General features: G+C 43.6%; 2 protein-coding genes across 2 annotated transcripts; one reads left to right on the top strand and one right to left on the bottom strand.

Annotated features, from left to right (window-relative positions):
• The first annotated feature begins 702 nt into the window (after positions 1 to 702).
• LOC104524598 (erythrocyte membrane protein band 4.2) lies at positions 703 to 10,651 on the top strand. The gene is made up of 13 exons (XM_010167530.1): positions 703 to 712; positions 2,641 to 2,826; positions 3,516 to 3,746; positions 4,363 to 4,481; positions 5,212 to 5,334; positions 5,731 to 5,908; positions 6,282 to 6,423; positions 6,810 to 6,913; positions 7,239 to 7,481; positions 8,328 to 8,645; positions 8,946 to 9,106; positions 9,528 to 9,661; positions 10,501 to 10,651. Exons 1-13 carry the CDS (start codon positions 703 to 705, stop codon positions 10,649 to 10,651), a joined length of 2,100 nt encoding a protein of 699 aa, XP_010165832.1.
• Positions 10,652 to 11,213: 562 nt separating this feature from the next.
• Positions 11,214 to 17,199, bottom strand: CCNDBP1 (cyclin D1 binding protein 1; the record flags this gene model as incomplete). The annotated part of the gene is made up of 9 exons (XM_010167529.1): positions 11,214 to 11,618; positions 12,006 to 12,052; positions 12,961 to 13,021; positions 13,437 to 13,690; positions 14,188 to 14,264; positions 14,563 to 14,636; positions 15,863 to 15,959; positions 16,410 to 16,491; positions 17,120 to 17,199. Coding segments are annotated over 9 exons (881 nt in total), but the record flags the coding sequence as incomplete, so codon positions are not given.
• Between the last annotated feature and the right edge of the window lie 533 nt (positions 17,200 to 17,732).

Raw genomic sequence — 17,732 nt, 5'->3', positions numbered from 1 at the left:
TGCTGTCTTATTTCCTGTCTTTTGTCCAATTATTTACCAATCCTTTTACATTAAGGCAGCTTTAAGAATGTATTTAGTTCAAGTCCCCAGTGTGATATTTTTAAATAGTTTGCATTATGCTACAGAAATTCTAGGTTTTTTAGTCATTGCTTTTAACAAATTTCCTCATTTTGAAGTGGTTTCACTTTTTTTAATTAGGCACAAGGGCAATGGATGTACTGACCTTTTTGGTTTTGCCCCTTGAAGGGTTTAGGATCTGTGTAGCTTAGGGTCAGTGTTGGAGAGCAGCTCTTCAACACCTGCATTTGAAACACACTATGTGCATTGCTTAGAGCCAAGCTGAGATCTGCATTTCCTACTCTGGGGTCCCCAAAGCACAGCTCTTTGAAGAAACTGTCACTGGTTGTCTATAAAGGCTTCACATCCTGCTGTGGAACTTAACTTCATCTGTAGGCAGGAAAAGTCACCCCTTTCTGTTGGTCTCTTTAGTGTGGTCTGAGAGATAAACGAGTCCTCAACTTCTGCACAGCAGGCCAGCAAGATAAGCTGAAGGAGAGGTGGCAACATCACGTCCCACCCTGTATAAAGGAATCGAGCAAACAACTTTGCAAGTGGATAATTTTTAAAGAAAGCTGAAGGAAGGAGTCATTGCCCACCAGAGCAAGCAGAAGCTGAAGACTTTGACAGTACAGGGAACTAGACATGGGCCAAGGTAAGCAAAAATCACTTTGGTTAGTCCCAAGCATTTGCCAGTTATCTGTCAGGAAAAATAACTGTCCCTGATCCAAGACAGTGCTCATGAGGCTTGTAGAAGAGGTCAACTTCTTACAGGGTAGGAGTCAAGAAAGTGCTCTAAAGGCTAAGGGAGTTCAATCTGCATGGAGGACTGCACAAAAATGGACAGCAAACAAAAGCTGGTATCAAAGCCTAAGAGGAGTTTGAAAGAAGAGTAAGAGGCAGCTAAGGGAGACATGAGAGTCTGGAAGCAAAGGCAAGAGTTATCCTTAACAGAGGGGACAGAGGGCAGGGGGTGGGGGAAGGTAAGCCAGAATACAAAACCGAAGCAGAGAGATGACTAAGTGTTTTAGCCACTTGAGCAAGGAGAGGGTCCAGGTTCCAAGCAAGCCTGAAGAAAGTAACAATAAGATCCATGAAAAGTCATATGAAGGAGACAGAGCCAGACTGCATATGACTCACCAGTCTACAAGATAGCCAGAACAGACATCTTCATCAGAGTGAAAAAAATACACTAGGGCAGAGCTGGCTCTGTAAAGCATAAAGAGGTGCAGGGCTATGAACTGGAACCACCATAAATGGATTTGAAAGCCAGACCAGAATCATTCACTGAAAAAAATAAATGACAAAGTTCATAAGGGAAAAAAAGAAACAAATCACACAATCCAGTGAGACTCCCACAACAAACACAGAAGAGACAACAGCAGTGGGAAAAGGTATCAATGCAGAGGACAAGGCAAGGAGACATAAGGAGAGAGCAGACCAATGAAAACTGCATATGCTTTAGATGCAGTTTCTTGGCTTTAGCAAAGGAGCAATAACATAGGAGGAGGATGCTTTGTGGGTTTGTTTGTTTGTTTTAGCTGAAACAAAGGGAGGAGCCTGGATCAGTAAAGGGAGGTAGATGACAGCATGGGGGGCATATAAGGGGTAGCAGTTACAATCCACAGGTTCAACAATCTTAGTGATGAGCTGGGAGTTGAAGAGCTAAGTGAGGTCAAGATGATCTCAAGGCTGAGAAAAACCACGGTGTTATCTGCTTCTCAGCAATAAGTCTGGAAAGATTAAGAATACCACCAAAACCAGAAGAAAAGCTCAAGTACATGATCACACTGCAGCCATTGAACACCAAATCAGGTGCTTGAAATTGTGACAAGTTTTTTTCTCTTGTCTGGTGCTGGAGAGAAACACGTATCATGCCTGTGTAGGAGACAGGAGGAGGAGCTCTTCTGTCTCCTGCAGCTCTGGGTGTGAGACTGACAACTAATGTGGTGCAAAGAAGGAACAACTGGTGTTTGATCTGCTGTGATCCAGCATAGTTCCAAGACTACACAGCCACACTGCATTTGAACCAGCACTGAAGTCTGCACTAGTTGCTGGTCTTTGGTGCATATGAGACATACATAGTGCAGTAACTGCTGGAAGAGCTTGCACCCACCTTGCAAGTGGGGTGTAACAATTTGTCTCCTGTGCACTATTTCAAATACATATCCACGTGGAGAGATACTGCTTTAAGTGCCACCGGTGCCCTTGGAATACACAGAGTAAGACTACAAATGTAGTCATGGTGCACATTCAGTGCTAACCATATGTGTTATCATTTGAATGCTCAGGTCTGTTCCATGGTTCTCTCCTGGGCAGGAAAGAGCTTTTGTATAGTCACTTGGTTCACTTCATGATGCTAAGGCATGAGCAAAGGCAGCTCATTAGCTGCTTGACACAAGAACAACCAAGCTAAGAGTGAAGGCCCTTACAGTTACTGGGCAGAAAGTCTCAAAGGAAAGAGAGTACTGTCTGAGTGGAGAAACACATGATCAGCTGTTTATGTATCTCAGGATGTGGCCTGGGGCCAGACCATGGGCACCTCCTAGCCCCAAATTTATTCTGTATCTTCTCACACTACAGATCTGAGCATCAAAAAATGTGATTTCAAGATCACAATGAACAACAATAACCACCACACAGAAGAAATCAGCACTGAAAGGCTTATGGTGAGGCGGGGGCAGCCATTCACTATCACCGTGAGCTTCTCAGCTCCAATACACAGCTACTTGCAGCAGCTGAAGAGGACCTTCCTCACAGTACAGACAGGTAATATCATCACCATACCTATCAGAGCTCTGGTCCTCCACTCACCTAAAGAACACAGCTGGTGGCAAAAGCCACCTCTAGAGCTGGACAGAGGTGCCCACATTTAGAAGTGGGGCCAGTGAACTCTATCTAAGGCAGAGTAGTCTCCTGCTGCTGGGACTGCAAGTTCAAAACTAGATCTCTGTTCAGAAGAGACACTGCAGCACAATAACCAATGCAGGTTCACTACTCTCTGATTTGAAAGTACTCACAGGATCTCTCCTCTCTCCTGGCTTTTGGTTTAGGAATATTCAAACTTAGCTAGCCTGTTACAGACATTTTCTTTTTCAGAATGTTTTCTAGTGAGACCCGAGAAGGACAGAAGCACTCAGCCACAGCTTGTTTTATCATAATCTGAGAATTTATGACTTCTGTTAAAAGACACTGAACACCAGGAGCAGCAGGTCTGCACCATTCTGGTTGTTCCTGGTTTCTACAAGTCTATGAAATACACATCCCACTTTCAAACATGGAGGCCCAAGTGCAGTACTAGCCTTAGGAAGATTCACTAGGCATTAAGCTGCTAAATGATTAAGACTCTCTCACAAGAAAGGAGAGTCATGGCTGCAGATATAGACAAAGTCCCTGCAATCTGCATGGGGTGAGGATGCATGTCCGGAATAGACACAACCAGATTTCTTTGGTTGCAGGACCACATCCTTCCAAAGCAGATGGAACTCGGACTGAATTTCCCATCTCCAGTCGGGGAGAACAGAAGCAATGGAGCGCAACACTGGAAGAACAGGACCCATGCTTCTGGACCATCTCTGTGAACACGCCTGCCAATGCTCCCATTGGCCAGTACACTCTGCTTTTACATGCCTCCAAGTCTTACTGTCTCCTGGGCAACTTCACTGTTCTTTTTAATCCCTGGTGCCAAGGTAAGTGGTCAGAAACAGAAAGGCAGGCTGGGATCAGACACTTCACAAAAACAGCTTTTGAGCTCTGGCATGCTGCCTCCATGGAGGTTGAGGCTGACCCACCTAGGGCTTCCTACCACTCCTGCCCTGCTCCTCACAGCACCTTAGGAAGGAGGTAGGGGCTAATAAAAGCTCAGAGCTGCCTGGCTCAGCACTTCTGCCCCATTCCTGGAGTACTGCATTGCCAGAGCCCTGTCCTCCTCTTAAGGGAAAAATATTTGATAAATATAAATATTTGATTCCTTTAATATATAAAGATTTTAAGATAAGTCGGGATTATAATTGATCTGATTAAGGCCACTGTATTTTTCTTAAGAACAGAGAATTCAAGAGCCAGGAGAGTAGAAGACCTAGCTAGTGCAATAGCCTAAGTCTGGAGGAACTTTTTGAACAAGGAACGAGATGACAATGAAATTCCACTATCCTGTCTGATTCAGAATATGTGACATTTTTCCAGGGCAGAATGCCAAGGACTGTTGAAGTCCTTGGAGTGCAGTGGAGTCTGCTGATGTAAGAGATGCAAGTGCATCTGAGACCAGGAATGCTTTCTTCCTGACGATTTTTTCCTCTAATCTAGATGATGAGGTGTTCTTGGCTAATGAGGCACAGCGGCAGGAGTATGTTTTGAACCAAGAGGGTATCACCTACTGGGGGACTGAAAATGCAGCCCTAGCACAACCCTGGGACTTCAGTCAGGTAAGCAAGAGGGCAAATATGTCTGTGCTCTCTTAAAGCCACCAGAGGAAGGGTGGATACCTCCTGTGTATACAGGATGCTACCCATTTCCATACTGTGGCTGTGATGAAAGAACTTGCTCACTACACTCACTGTCTTTGTCTAAGACTCTGCAGGAGAACAGGGACCTGTGTTAAGTCTCATAACCCATTGTATGTAATTTTTACCTTCTCAGGCTGTGCTCTATGAAGAAATGCACTGATCTACATCTGGGCTTTGTGAGCCTTCCTTTCACTAACAGATATATAAAAGCATTTAACAGAGCTTAGTAATACTGTCTCTATTCTACAGGTAAAGCAAGGACAAGTAGATCTTCCAATTTGCCCAAGGCCATCTGACACAGCCAGTGATCAGAATAGGATTTTATTCCACTTTAGTGCCACCAGATCACAAAAGTACCTCTGTGTCAACATAGAGAGTGCTCCAGAAAAACATTAGTTTCCCTCAGTTACAGGATGCAGTATCATGCTAATACATTTCCCACCTTGCTTCAATGAAGCTGTAGGTCTGCCTTTAGTATGTTGTACTCCCCCTTCAAATCTCTGCTTGGAGCTCTACTCCACAGCCCACTTTTTATAAGACTATCAGCAGAAGGGAGAAATAACCTGCATCACAGCTACAAACTCTTGCAGCAATTCCAGAGAAAAAATGTTTAGGCCAAATTTCCTGAAATTATATGTTCTTGTTTCAGTTGGAGGAGGATATTGTTGACATCTGCTTCACACTGCTGGATGTAGGTGAACGCCATCAACAAGACAAGGATCACACCCAGCGCAAGAACCCTATTTACATCTGTCGCACAGTTGCTGCCATGGTAAGAAGAGCAGACAGCAGCAGTGACCCTAGCAGAGAAGACCTGAACGCAAAGCGAAGGCCAGCATCTTCCCAATCCCAGTTTATGGCAACCCACTGACCAAACAGGAAGACTGGCTAGGGCTGTTCCAAACAACACATCCTGCCCATCTCCAGCCCTTCCTGATATTCCTGCAGATGACAAATAGTCTTGCAGGAGTTTCTTAGCAGTGGCAGTACACTTACCAAATAAATCTCAGGGAAGACCACTGCACCTGTTCTGCTCAGCCATGATCATGCTTTGCACAAAAAAATCCTTTTGGTTTCATCTGCCCTGGGAGGAGCTTCATCAAACAGGACTAGGCGTACCTACTGAAGACATGCAATTCATTAGACTTTCTCTCTTCTTTCCCTGCAGCTGAACTGCGATGAGTTTAGAGGAATCCTGACAGAATGTGGGACTGGGCAATACTATAATGGGACACCTCCTTCCAAGTGGCTGGGAAGCAGCGCAATCCTCCGGCAGTGGGTTGCCAAGCAATGCAAGCCTGTCCGCTACGGGCAGTGCTGGGTGTTTGCTGCTGTCATGTGTTCAGGTACAGTGGTGGTTCGAAGACTTTTGTTTTGAGCAAAGCCTTATTTTGTCTGCAGAACCTCTAGCATATGCCTTAATTCCTGGATTAACATAGGTCACAGTAATCTTTAATATTTAGCTGAGAGGCAGATCATCAGAGTTTTATCATCAACATTAGCATCACTAGCTCTGAGATAAAAAGTTATCAGTATGCATCATTCACTGAATGCACCTATGCTTATTTCCTGGGGGGGGCAATGCCTCTTGCAAAGACCTAACAGCAGGCCTGATGCCACTCTTCATAGGCCTTGCACCAAAAAAGGCTCTATATCTGTCAGCACTGGCACTCTTAGGGCAGGATGTACAACTGACTCACAGCTCTTTCTACTGTACAGTTCTGAGGTGCCTCGGAATTCCTACCAGGATGGTCACAGGCTTTACATGGGCTCACAACACTAACAGCAGACTGAGTGTGAATGAGTATTATGACGAAGATGGGACACTGCTTATACAAAATAAAGAAAGCGCCCGTGTCTGGTAAGAAAACATAGCAGGGCCCAAGCAAGAATTTGAGACAATATCTGGATCTAGGAAGGGATAGAGGAGGGGAAAAGAAAGAGGTAACCAGCTGCAGGGAGGTGGGTAGGTGACAGCTCAGCTGAGATCCTGTCTATATGACTTGTTCTTGAGAAATCACTGCAACCCAAACTGACGAGTGCCCTATTCCTAGAGCCCACAAAAGAAGAATGATAGCTCAGTCCAGCTAGAGAAACTCCACTTGTGTCAAAAACCACAGTCTCTGCTCTCCTCAGCATGCACTAAGCTCTTTCAAAGGAGCATTAATTGTCTGTGGTTTGGCTAAAACTTTACTGTACCTCATGGCTCAGTCCCTTCATATAGGCACGTGATGCTGTCTCTTGCAGGACTTTCCATGTTTGGAATGAATGCTGGATGGCTCGAGGGGACCTGCTACCAGAGTACAGTGGGTGGCAGGCACTGGATGCCACCTGCCAGGAAAAAAGCAAAGGTAAGATATCAAAGATACGCTCAGGGGGATGGGAAGGGGAGTGGAGCAGGGAGCAAATAAAGCAGTTTGACATTCTTCCCTTCCCCAACTTGCAATGCAAAGGATGGAAAAGGACAGGGACTCACCCTGTTTACTTTAAGCACTAAATCATAATTCATCTGTTTGGCTTCTGCAGCTTGTGTAGCAATAAGAGTTCTATCACAGCACTGCTCCTTAATGTCCTCCTAAACCAGATACTTCACCACACACAGTATAGATCTAAACTAGGCATGGATCTAGTTGGTGAAGCATCTGAATCTTAACTGGGCCATGTTTTCTCTTTCAGGTCCATCCTTTTGTGGGCCAGCCCCTGTTCAAGCGATCAAGGAAGGGGACACAGAAGTTGATTATGACGTCTGCTACTTCTTTGCTGCCATCAATGCCAAGTGCCAGGTCTGGATACAAAAAGCAGATGACACCCTCCAGCCAGCTCTCGGTGGCACAAAGTACACTGGCAACAACATCAGTACCAAGAGTGTGGGCAGTGAACGCTGTGAGGACATCACACACAACTACAAGTATCCTGAAGGTATGGGGTAGGCAATGGCTGAGCATATTCCCTGCCAGTGTTAAAAGTGAAGAGGAAAGGACTAGAGAGCAGAACCATACCAGAGCATTAGGGTCATCCACTTCTCACTACTTCCCCTTCCTGAATGGCACGAGAACACCTTACTCTTGCTGTCTACAGAACCAAAGTGCAGGTCATACCCCAGATTCCATTCTGCTTCATTACATTAAACAGCTGTCTAGAAGGCCAGGCCTTTCTTCACCAGGCACTTTCCTGTCTGGAAAACTTTCTTTCCTGATTTCTGTTATTGTACACTCTGTACATTTACCTCCGATTACCCCTGCAGTACGTATAGATACATTATTTTAGACTCCAGTCTTCTGAAGAGGACTGTTGTGCTCTCAGATATTGTCTAAATTCCCCGCTCCAAAAGTAGCTCCCCCTTCATAATTTATTACTGAGTGCTGTTTCCCTGACCCAACTGTACCATCTCATCTTAGCCTATGGCACATTGTCTCCTTGATTGCAGTCCATCACAAGAGAACATAGCACTGTGCCCTAGCTACATCTATAGTTAAAGAGGCAACTGCCTCTTTTACTCTGACAGATGTTAGCACCAAGGTGCTTTAAAAACTATGACAAATCTTTCAAAGTAGAATCTTTCAGGTACATCCAATGAATGTCATCAGCTGAAATTCTCAAAGTGCTCCAACCAGAAGCATAACAGGATACCTCCTCTCTATGCTCTGAGAAAAAGCTGTCTACAGTACTGCCAGGATAACTCAACACCATCCTTCTGCATTTACTGCTTCACACTAGTAAACAGGAAAGGATACTAAAATATGTACTCCCTTTTTTATGTGACAGGTTCTCTTCAGGAAAAAGAAGTACTTGACAAAGTCTACAGAAAGATACAGAAACTTGAGACAAACAGCAGCAGCAAAACACAGTTTAGCTCCATTCCTACTGCTCTGGAAGAGCCAGTTAATCTTTTCATCCACCTCCAGTCAAAGGGTTCTCTGCTACTGGGACAAGATGTTCCACTTTCCGTTGAAGTGTTTAACCACAGTGGTGGAAAAAAGGTTACTCACCTGGTAATTGGGGCCCAGTCTGTACATTATAATGGTGTGCCTGTTACCCAGCTTTGGAAGGAAGAGTTTCATTTGATCCTCAAAAGCAATGAAGGTAAAGACTCTACTACATGCATGGCTAGAAAAGAATATCTAGTCCTCTCACTTGAAGAAAAATGCACTTAGCCATAAATTTACAAAAGGCTAGCTGAATAGTTGATTGTAGGAGACTGAAATAAAATACTTTGGCAACATCACCTTAAGAGATTTTGAATCTGAAAATCCAATTGGGATCACTTAAGCTTTTAAATGCTGCAGCTTTTAATACAATGTTGGGCACTAAACACTCGTATGTGCTAAGCAGGCTAAGACCAGACTGCATTCATCATCTGTATTTCACCACTCTCTATTCCAGCTAACAACTTGCAGGTCTTTGTGCCTTATTCACGGTACAGAAAACAGCTGGGAGAGAACCATCTGCTTAGGCTGACTGCCATGCTGAGAGACGAGGACTCCTTCTACATATACTTTGCTCAGGAAGAGATCAGCATTTGTGATCCTTCTCTCACTATTGAGGTTAGATCAGTCTATTATTCTGTTACTGCAGTAGTGTGAAAGTAGCAGCTTTCATAGTCATAAGTAGCAAAAAAATTTTGCTGGTTGAGTGACTCTTCTCAGGCTGTGTTCTTTCAAAGCACCAAGACATCAGTTTGGGAAAGGTAAGTTGGGCCACACTGTTGTATAGAGTACTCCCACTTCTCCCTTTTCTATGTGTGAGCATAAGGAAATTCCGATGACTCCTAACTCACCAGTCTGGAAATCAGAGGCTGCAGAAAGAAACTATAGCAAAAAACTGTAGTCGAGAAGAAAATAAGCTCTTCTGGCAACTGGCAGCTCAGGCTGAGATCTCTGGCACTGAAAAAAAAATCATCTCCCTTTAACCATAGAAAAATCTCTTTCCTTCTCTCAGTTTCAGCTCATTTCCTTCTTTCAACAGTTTCCAGAAAACATGGTACAATATCAACCAAGCACAGCAAAGATCAGCCTCCTGAACCCTCTCATCGAACCCTTGGAGAAGTGTATGATAGTGGTTGCAGGGCGAGGGCTCATTTATAGACAAAGAAAGTACAGGTAAGTGCAAACTGACTGACTTAAGAACAGTAAATGGAAAAAGAGTCAAAATACAAGCTAGAGAAACCCTTGCACAGGACAGGCTGTCCCCCAAAATAAGCGGGCAACAATGTGGCAGGACGAGACTGCTACAACATGTAAGGCCCAGGCATCCCATCCTTTATTTACAGATAATACAGAAGATTTTCACACTGAAAAGGAAAAAAAGCCAGATAACAGAACTTTCAACAGATGTGTAATACATAAGTTGAAGCCCATATGACATTTGCAAAAGCTTCAACCCCAAAGGCCTAGACAGCAGAAGGAAAGTCCCCTGACAACAAAAAGGGTAACAAGAGAAGTACCACAAGACTTCGGCAGAAATACACATTAAATAAGACAACAGTTTTAGGTCACTGAAAAGACCTATGGAATTAAGAAATTTTTGCTGTTGAGAAATCAATTGCTTTTTAGCTAGCCACTTGAACATCCATAAGTTGGGTAAAACTATACTGTTTGTGACTTATCTTTCTACCCATCACCCACTGTCAACAATAAGGATAGTCCCTGGTTACAATTTTTACAGTTTTGCCCTTCTCTACCGAAGAACGAGGCAAACCTGACTTAGCCAAGTCATCCAAAAAGGCATGTTCTCCTTCACATGAAAAAAACCCCACATTTCTCTCAAGAAGCTGCATTAGGCCATTGTGGTAGTTTAGATAACTGCTAGGCTGCCTTTTTTTTTTTTTTTTTTACTTTTTTTGGCATTACAGTCCTGTCTAGCAAATGCATCTCCTGGGCCCTGGGAACCAGAAATACAAAGAGGTGTGCTTCCTGTATAATCTCTTCTCGCCTTTCAGGATGGGCTCTGTGCAACCTAAAAGCACTCAACAGCTGCAAATCCTGTTCACCCCCACCCAAGCAGGGCTTAGAAGACTCACTGCACATCTTACCTGCCTTCAACTCCAGAACCTGAAGAGCTACAAAACTATTGACATTGCAGCTGCCTGATGTCCAACTTAGAACAGGTCCTGCTGTCCTGTTTACAAAAGAGTGGTCATGATCTGTGCCCTGATCCCAGGCAAGCATAGATGTTAATAGTTTAATTAAAGTTATATTTAAAACCATTTCTGTTTTTGATTATTTGTACAAACTCAACTCTCTCCTATCTGCCACTGTGCTCATTTATCCATCTGAATAAATGCTCAAGTAGAAGCTGCATTTCTCATCATGCATACGTACTGAATCCAGCACTGCTTAGTCATTTTTCCCTACCCATTGCAAAAAAGGATATGCTAGAACTTTAAAGTGGTAACAGATGTAGCATTTCTCTAGAGATACATTCTTATCACCCTACAGATCCTTGATGCTGGTAAAGTAGTAAACAGTATTTTCTACTGCCCTCTGAGGAAACAGAAACAAGAACGATAGTTGATTCTTCTCTAAGGTTAGACAGGAAACAGCAGCAGTGGTGCATATTTTTTAATGGTTCGTTGGGCTGTCTGCAAAAGGGGCAAGAACTTTTCCTTCTGTATATACCCTCTACTATCTGAAGACAGATAAATCCAGTCATGCAAATCTAGCAATTTTTTTATTGTTCTTTGAACCCCATCGTAGTTGTAATGCCTGAAGAATGGGGCACATTCAGAGCATTAAGATGCAGCACTGCACCATCCCAGGAATCCAAGCAAAATGACACCTTCTGCAATGGCCAAGAGCAACTTCCTGGGAGGGTTTTGCCAAGTGGTAGTAAAGTTATCCCCTAAAAACATTGTTCTCATCATTCTCCCAGTAGCTGGAGAACAGCAAGATTCACTGGAAAAGCACATGCCAGAGCCAGTGGCAGCAATACATGTAGACATGGAAGAGCTAAAGTTGACCCTGTGTAAAGTTCTTGATTTTGTTCATGTTGTGATCTACTGCACCAGTTAGAAACTGCACCCAGCCTTCCTCTGATGGTGGACATACATGGCTTGTCCTGCAAAAGTGGAGGAAATTCATTAGGAAAGCCTCCTGGGTGTCTTATATCTATGCATCCAGACAACACATCTGTATTGTGAAGTGCTGAATTACCACAGCATTAACACAGGACTGCTATAGCCTCAGAGTGCTTTGAGCAAGGAACAGCCCAAATTCATGTCTCTAGTCCCAAACCTTAATGCATATGTGCGTGTCTTCAGTGGGAACTACTTTCATCCCTACCATTCTTTTCTTACTCCCATCCTTTAATGACTAAATAACATCATAATGACTCCAAAATGACAGAATTTACTGTCTAGAAATGAGTCATCTTTGACAGGAGGTAGAAAGATATCAACCTTCCTAGCAGGGAACACACACTTACAAAACTGTAACTCATACTTACTTTGTAATCTCTAAGACTTTCTTTAATACTGAAGCCAATTTAGCAGCCTAGAAAGAAACAAAAGGGAAATAAAGTGAGACAAACATGGGAAAAAGTAGGGGAAGCTATCTATCACTGCTGTGCTGGGAGTGTCTTACTGCTGGCTGGGACAGGTGAAAATAAAGAGGGGCTGTTTTTTAAAGCATATTTTAAATTGTTGGGTTTTTTTAAAAAAAGATAAGCCTATTATAAATTGGTAACTGATATCAAGACATCAAATTGCAAGTGATTGACTGTAATGCAATTTGATATTAAGCAATATATTATTTTTTACCCCCCAAAATCAAGTCATCAGCCAAATGCATGAAACCAGAGTTAAGAATAAAAATCTCATATATGAGATAACATACTTAATGATGCAAGGGACCCCTGGAAATCATCTAGTACAACCTCCTGCTCAAAGCAAGGCCTACCTGGAAGTTCAGTCAGGTTGCTCAGAGCCTTGCCCAGTCAAGTTTTCAGTACTGACAAAGATGGAGATGCCACTGCTTCTTTGAGCAGCTTGTTTCAGTGCATACCCATTCTTACTGTGAGAATTTTTAATTTGTATTTTTAATTTAGATAACTTTATTTGAGCAAGTCTACATTACCCAAGGAAGGAAGTACACATGCAGTATATCAGCAGTCTTAGACCTCACTTCCCTGAGGTACTGCCATTGGATGTCTCTATGGATTCTAGTTCAGAGACAAAGCTCAAGTAGCCATGCTCTTCCCTGAAGAAGTAAAGATAAGGAATGCGCTTCCACCTGAAGGAAGCTAAGTGTGCAAGGACCAAAGGGGACTCTTCATCCCTAAGAACTTGTTACTGTCAACAACATCCACCTCTCCCCGAGTGTCATATAAGCTCTCCAATTTGATTTCTTCCTCTTCTCTACAGCCAAGTGAGTAGACCTGCACGCAGGCTGCAGATACTTACATTGAGTCGCACAGCCAGCTGGTTCATAGGTGGATACATGCTCAGTGCCAGCTCATCAACACTAGAATAGAAGAGAGGGGAGCATTGAAGAAAGGTCCTGATAGCACAACTCATGGATCCTGGCCAAAGCCTACAGCCACCCTGAATCTAAGTTAGGAACAGCAGTGCATGACAAGAAGAGAACGTCAGTCATACCCATGCGATGCATCTCACTGCCTCCTCAGACGTCTGTGTGCCACTCTCACCTTAGAATGAGACATGGCTACAGTTCCACCTCCAAGCCGCAATGTACGTTCCTCTCCTAACTTGCACAACTCTCAACAGCCTATCTTGTAATAATCCTCCCACCACACCTGCTTCCATCATCTGCTCACAGCTTCAATATGATAAAGGTTTTCCTAATCCATTCTCTAGACCTCAAGAAAAGATAGGGACTGCTCTGGAGCAAAAAGGAGCATGGGGAGAGACCTGCTTACCTTGGACTGATCTCATTAGCAATGTCTGCAAGATCATCCAGCTGAGCAATCTGCTCTGGACAATCAGCTTTTCCATAAGCCTTCACTACCCCCAAGACCTTCTTCAGGCAGGATTTAGAAGCCTTCATTAATCCCATGCAGGAGCTAAGCAGCTTCCGGTCAGCTTCTGACCAATATGTATCTCTGTTGCCCCGAAAGCCCAGCTCTTCATCTTCCATTATGTCACTGTAGGGGTCTTGCCCTTCCACCAGAGCCTGAGAACACAGATGCACTGAAAACCCAGAGCCTAACATCAATTCCAGCAATACCCAGAAGGAAAGGGAAAACATAATCAAGAAATGATATTAATAATTTATGGTGGAGTCTCCCTCCAACCAGCATGTCAGTTGCCAGATTCTGTTAATCCTAGTACGACTGGATTAAGAAAAAAACAACCTCCCACTCCAATTCAACACAGCAAACAGCAAGAACTTGACAAACAGTGCCAGTCTTACATCAAGCTAAACCACCTCATTGTCCCACCCCACCCCCCCTCCATAATTCAGGACGTGGCTTTGTGGAAACCTTGTAGAAAGTAAACCAGGTTTGAGTTTAAAAACTCATTAAGATCCAATCATAATACAATAATCTAGCTCATATCAGAACAAATTTAAATCAAAGTCTGTATATAAAACAATCCCTGTGTTTCATCACTGAACTATCACTGCAATCCCTCACTGCAGGTTCCTCAAAGGCTTAGGGGCTTCCTTACACGTTCCATCTCCTCCAGAGCATCCTTGACCACACCTAGACATGCAGCCAAAGCTGACGCAACTGCTGCCTGGTTATCTGCAAAAGCAAAAGGACGAAAAATGTGACACTGCAGTGATTCAAATCAGCTTGCAATAATGTTCATATAGGTTTGTGATCATTAGATTTTAAGATTAAACTTTTTGCAGAGCTCAGAGCTGCAATGTTGCCATGCAAATAATGGGGTCTGGTTTCCAAGCTTATACATTCCAAAAACATTCAGGTTTTGCAGAATGAGTGAGCCTTCATTGTACTTGATAGAATGCACCTTGCAAGGACTCCTGATACTGCAGGACAGCACATCCTAGTTCTGTTGTTCTGAATATATAATACTCACCTCGTGGCAGATTGGACACTCGCTCACATGCCTCCCACACACCACCAGTTGATACAAGCTGTTCCTGAGACAAGCTGAAACAAAGCAAAGCTCTCAAAGTTAAGACTCAGGAACATCACTCTACTAGACTGTTTTTATTTTCTGCACCAAAAATGATGCACACTAGCAGAAGCTCTGATGTCTATGTCACCAACCATCTTGTCCCTAGTATCTCCTACCCATGTAAAGCAAGAAGCGCTGGCTCCTACTGAGTTCAACTATCCATTGGAACAAGAAGTAGGAGCCTCTTATGAAGGCCTCTCAAGGTGCTTAGGCATACTTTTTTATCTTTCAGAATCTATGCAAATCAGAAATCTGTATCAGAGATTGCTGACTACTGCCTAAGGGTAGTAGTGTGCAAACTGGGAAGAAAGGAAGCAGCCTCTAGTGGTCCAATAACTAGCTTTACAAAGTTGCACAAACATTGCATATGACAGTTCACTCCAAGGGCAAAAACTGCCAAACAGTGCAAATGCTATCCAGCACATTCATAGGAATCCCGCTCCCAGCATCTTTCCTTGCCACAGACAGGATGAAAATCTATTCTCCATGTAGGGTAATGTACCTGATTCAGTCTCTGGGACAACAGGGTACTGTCAGGGCCTTGAGTGTATTCCACCCTCCTAGCAGTTTAGGTGGCCCAGTTGAAGAGTTCAGTTTGACAAGTACAAGGTCAGTTCCTTTGCTGATAGGAGGTATTGTGAAGAAAGAAAGAAGTAAGGGCCAGCCCTTCCTTACGGTAGGAGATGCTTTTACCCTGAGATTCTTTCACTGAGTCTGTAGCACTGTTTGTGCTACATCAGAGCTGTGTAGCAGTAATGTCTGCATCCAGTTTCACACTCCCTTGACTCTGACCTGGATCCTGACCCACTGATTTGACCTTCCTGCATCGACCTCAGACCCAACTCATTGTAATGGACACGCTGGGCAATCACTGGATGGTGTCTGGTGCTCATTACTCTCTCTGGACCTGACCCTGATCTTGACTTGCTGGCCTGACTTTCTAGCTTGACATCATCACAATAGGCTTGTCTTGTTATCTCGACTCTCAACTGAACCTCACTACCCTCAACAGCACTGCTCTGCTCACTCAGATAGTGGGGGTCAGGGTCTTTGTTGGTGAGGACACTGCCTCTTCCTGCCTTGTAACAATGCTCTGCTTCTGCCTCCCTCCTTTCCTTAGGAAGCAGTCTGCACTTACTGCTTCCTAGCAAGTATACGTATAATTTTTTGTTCCTTTTTTTTCCTGGAAAATTCCTACCTCTCCAATGAAGCACTGAGAATTGCTTCTGTGAGTTGGATCATTCCTTCCACTACTTCAGCAGTAGCATCTCGTACCATCTTCCGAAGAGTAGTACCTGGTTGAGATTGAGAAAGAGCAAGAAAGTTGCCACAAAGTCAGCACCAACAGAAAGCAACTGCTGAAGATTAACACACAGACTGTTGTGTTTGTGTGGATACACCATATAAATTAATTTACAGGTATTTTGAAGGAATCAACATGTTTCCCAGTTTCAAAAGGACTTTGGACAAGGATCTCAAGACTTTATAAATATGAATGCTCAGTCAACTACACAATTTCCTGTATTATTGCTCTTTCACAGATAGACATTTGCAGAAGCAGATGGACAAGGGGTTCACTCATAAAAATGCTGCAAGTCTATAGAATAGCTGATAATGGGACCACCTGCTCTTAATAACTTGCTTTCCTGCAGATGCAAGATCCCACATTGGGCTCTGGAATACTGGGGTTTTTTCATAGAGAGGTGAAAGAACCAGCGGTGACTGCTCTGCTGTCAGTATCGCACCTTGGCCCTTGGGGAGCCAGTAGTACACTGTGGCAACTGCAAGAATGGCATTTTGGACATCTTCACTCAGCTTCTGGCAATCCTGAAAATGGATAGGCAAAAGGATTAACCGTGAGTAGTGTGTGGCTGCACAACATCTAGAAAGTCTCACAAGCAATCACTTACATTCAGCTTGCTTTGAGAAAAGGGAAGCATAGTAATGGCCAACTTGTTTGACAAACAAATACAGCACAAGAAAATATAGTAAGCAAGCTGTATACATCATAAGCCATCTCATGATTTGGTAACAAAACATGCCCTAGTGGTGGTCATACATCAGAGAGGAAGAAGTAGCTTAGATCATTAGTCTGTACCAGAGGTCATTTTTTTTCTCCTCCAAACACAGGTAAGATAAACTCCTCTCAATTAACAGCAAAAATATTCCATATTCTTCGTTAGGTCTGTATTGCCCAATATCCTGTCTCTATCAGCAACCAGCTGTAGATGTCAAAGAACACTATACTTCTACTTAGTATGTCTCTCTAACTCACGGAAATCAGTTCCTTAGGCAGTTCTTGAATTGGATTAATACACTCTACAATGCATAGCTCATACCAACATTCCTTGTTTGCGTTGAACCAAATGACTCTGTTTTAGTCAACTGAACCTAGAGATTCCTGAAATCTGTCACACATGCTGCAATTTCACAGTCTGCAGGGGCTTTCACTCACCTCTGCAGAAGTCAGTGGAGGCCCTGAGAATGCCAGACTCAGCTTGGTAGCTTCCTGTGATGTTACTTTGAATGTCTGACCTAGAAAGGATTCAATGGGAGCAGAAGAATAGAAAGTAAAAGACAAAAGAACAGAGCAGCTAGATGAGCAACATCTCTGATGCTACTTTGCCTTACTACTTGATTACCATTTCTTCCTTCCAAGCAATACAAAGACATATACTAAATCTCAGTAGAAAAGAAAAATTCCACAGTGTATTTGTGCCATGAATGCTGCATGTGTGCTACATCTGCTTTTTTCCTAGATTTTTACTTAGCTGGTAGTGATGTACACAACCACATTTTGTGTTCCGGTCCACGATACCTCTGACAATATGCTGTGAGGCTTTAACAGAGACCAGGGGCTTTAAAAATCTAGTTGTGACTACTGTTCGACCCTGGCCGCTCCTTTGCCAACGCCAACACCCTGGAGCGAATGGCAAGTACAAAAGCCCTGGCTGGAGCCCTACCAGGGATCTCGGTAGCAAGTCTCTGCCACACACCAGCACCTCGGACCCCCGCTCTGCCCCAGCCCAGCGCCGGTCCGGACCCAGCCCTGCACCTACACTGTGGCC

The sequence above is a fragment of the Antrostomus carolinensis genome, unplaced genomic scaffold (assembly GCF_000700745.2).
Source record: "Antrostomus carolinensis isolate BGI_N321 unplaced genomic scaffold, ASM70074v2 scaffold6865, whole genome shotgun sequence".
NCBI classification, from domain to species: Eukaryota; Metazoa; Chordata; class Aves; order Caprimulgiformes; family Caprimulgidae; genus Antrostomus; species Antrostomus carolinensis.
The sequence above is the reverse complement of the archived record's forward strand: the minus strand, read 5'-3'. Positions and strand labels throughout refer to the sequence as shown.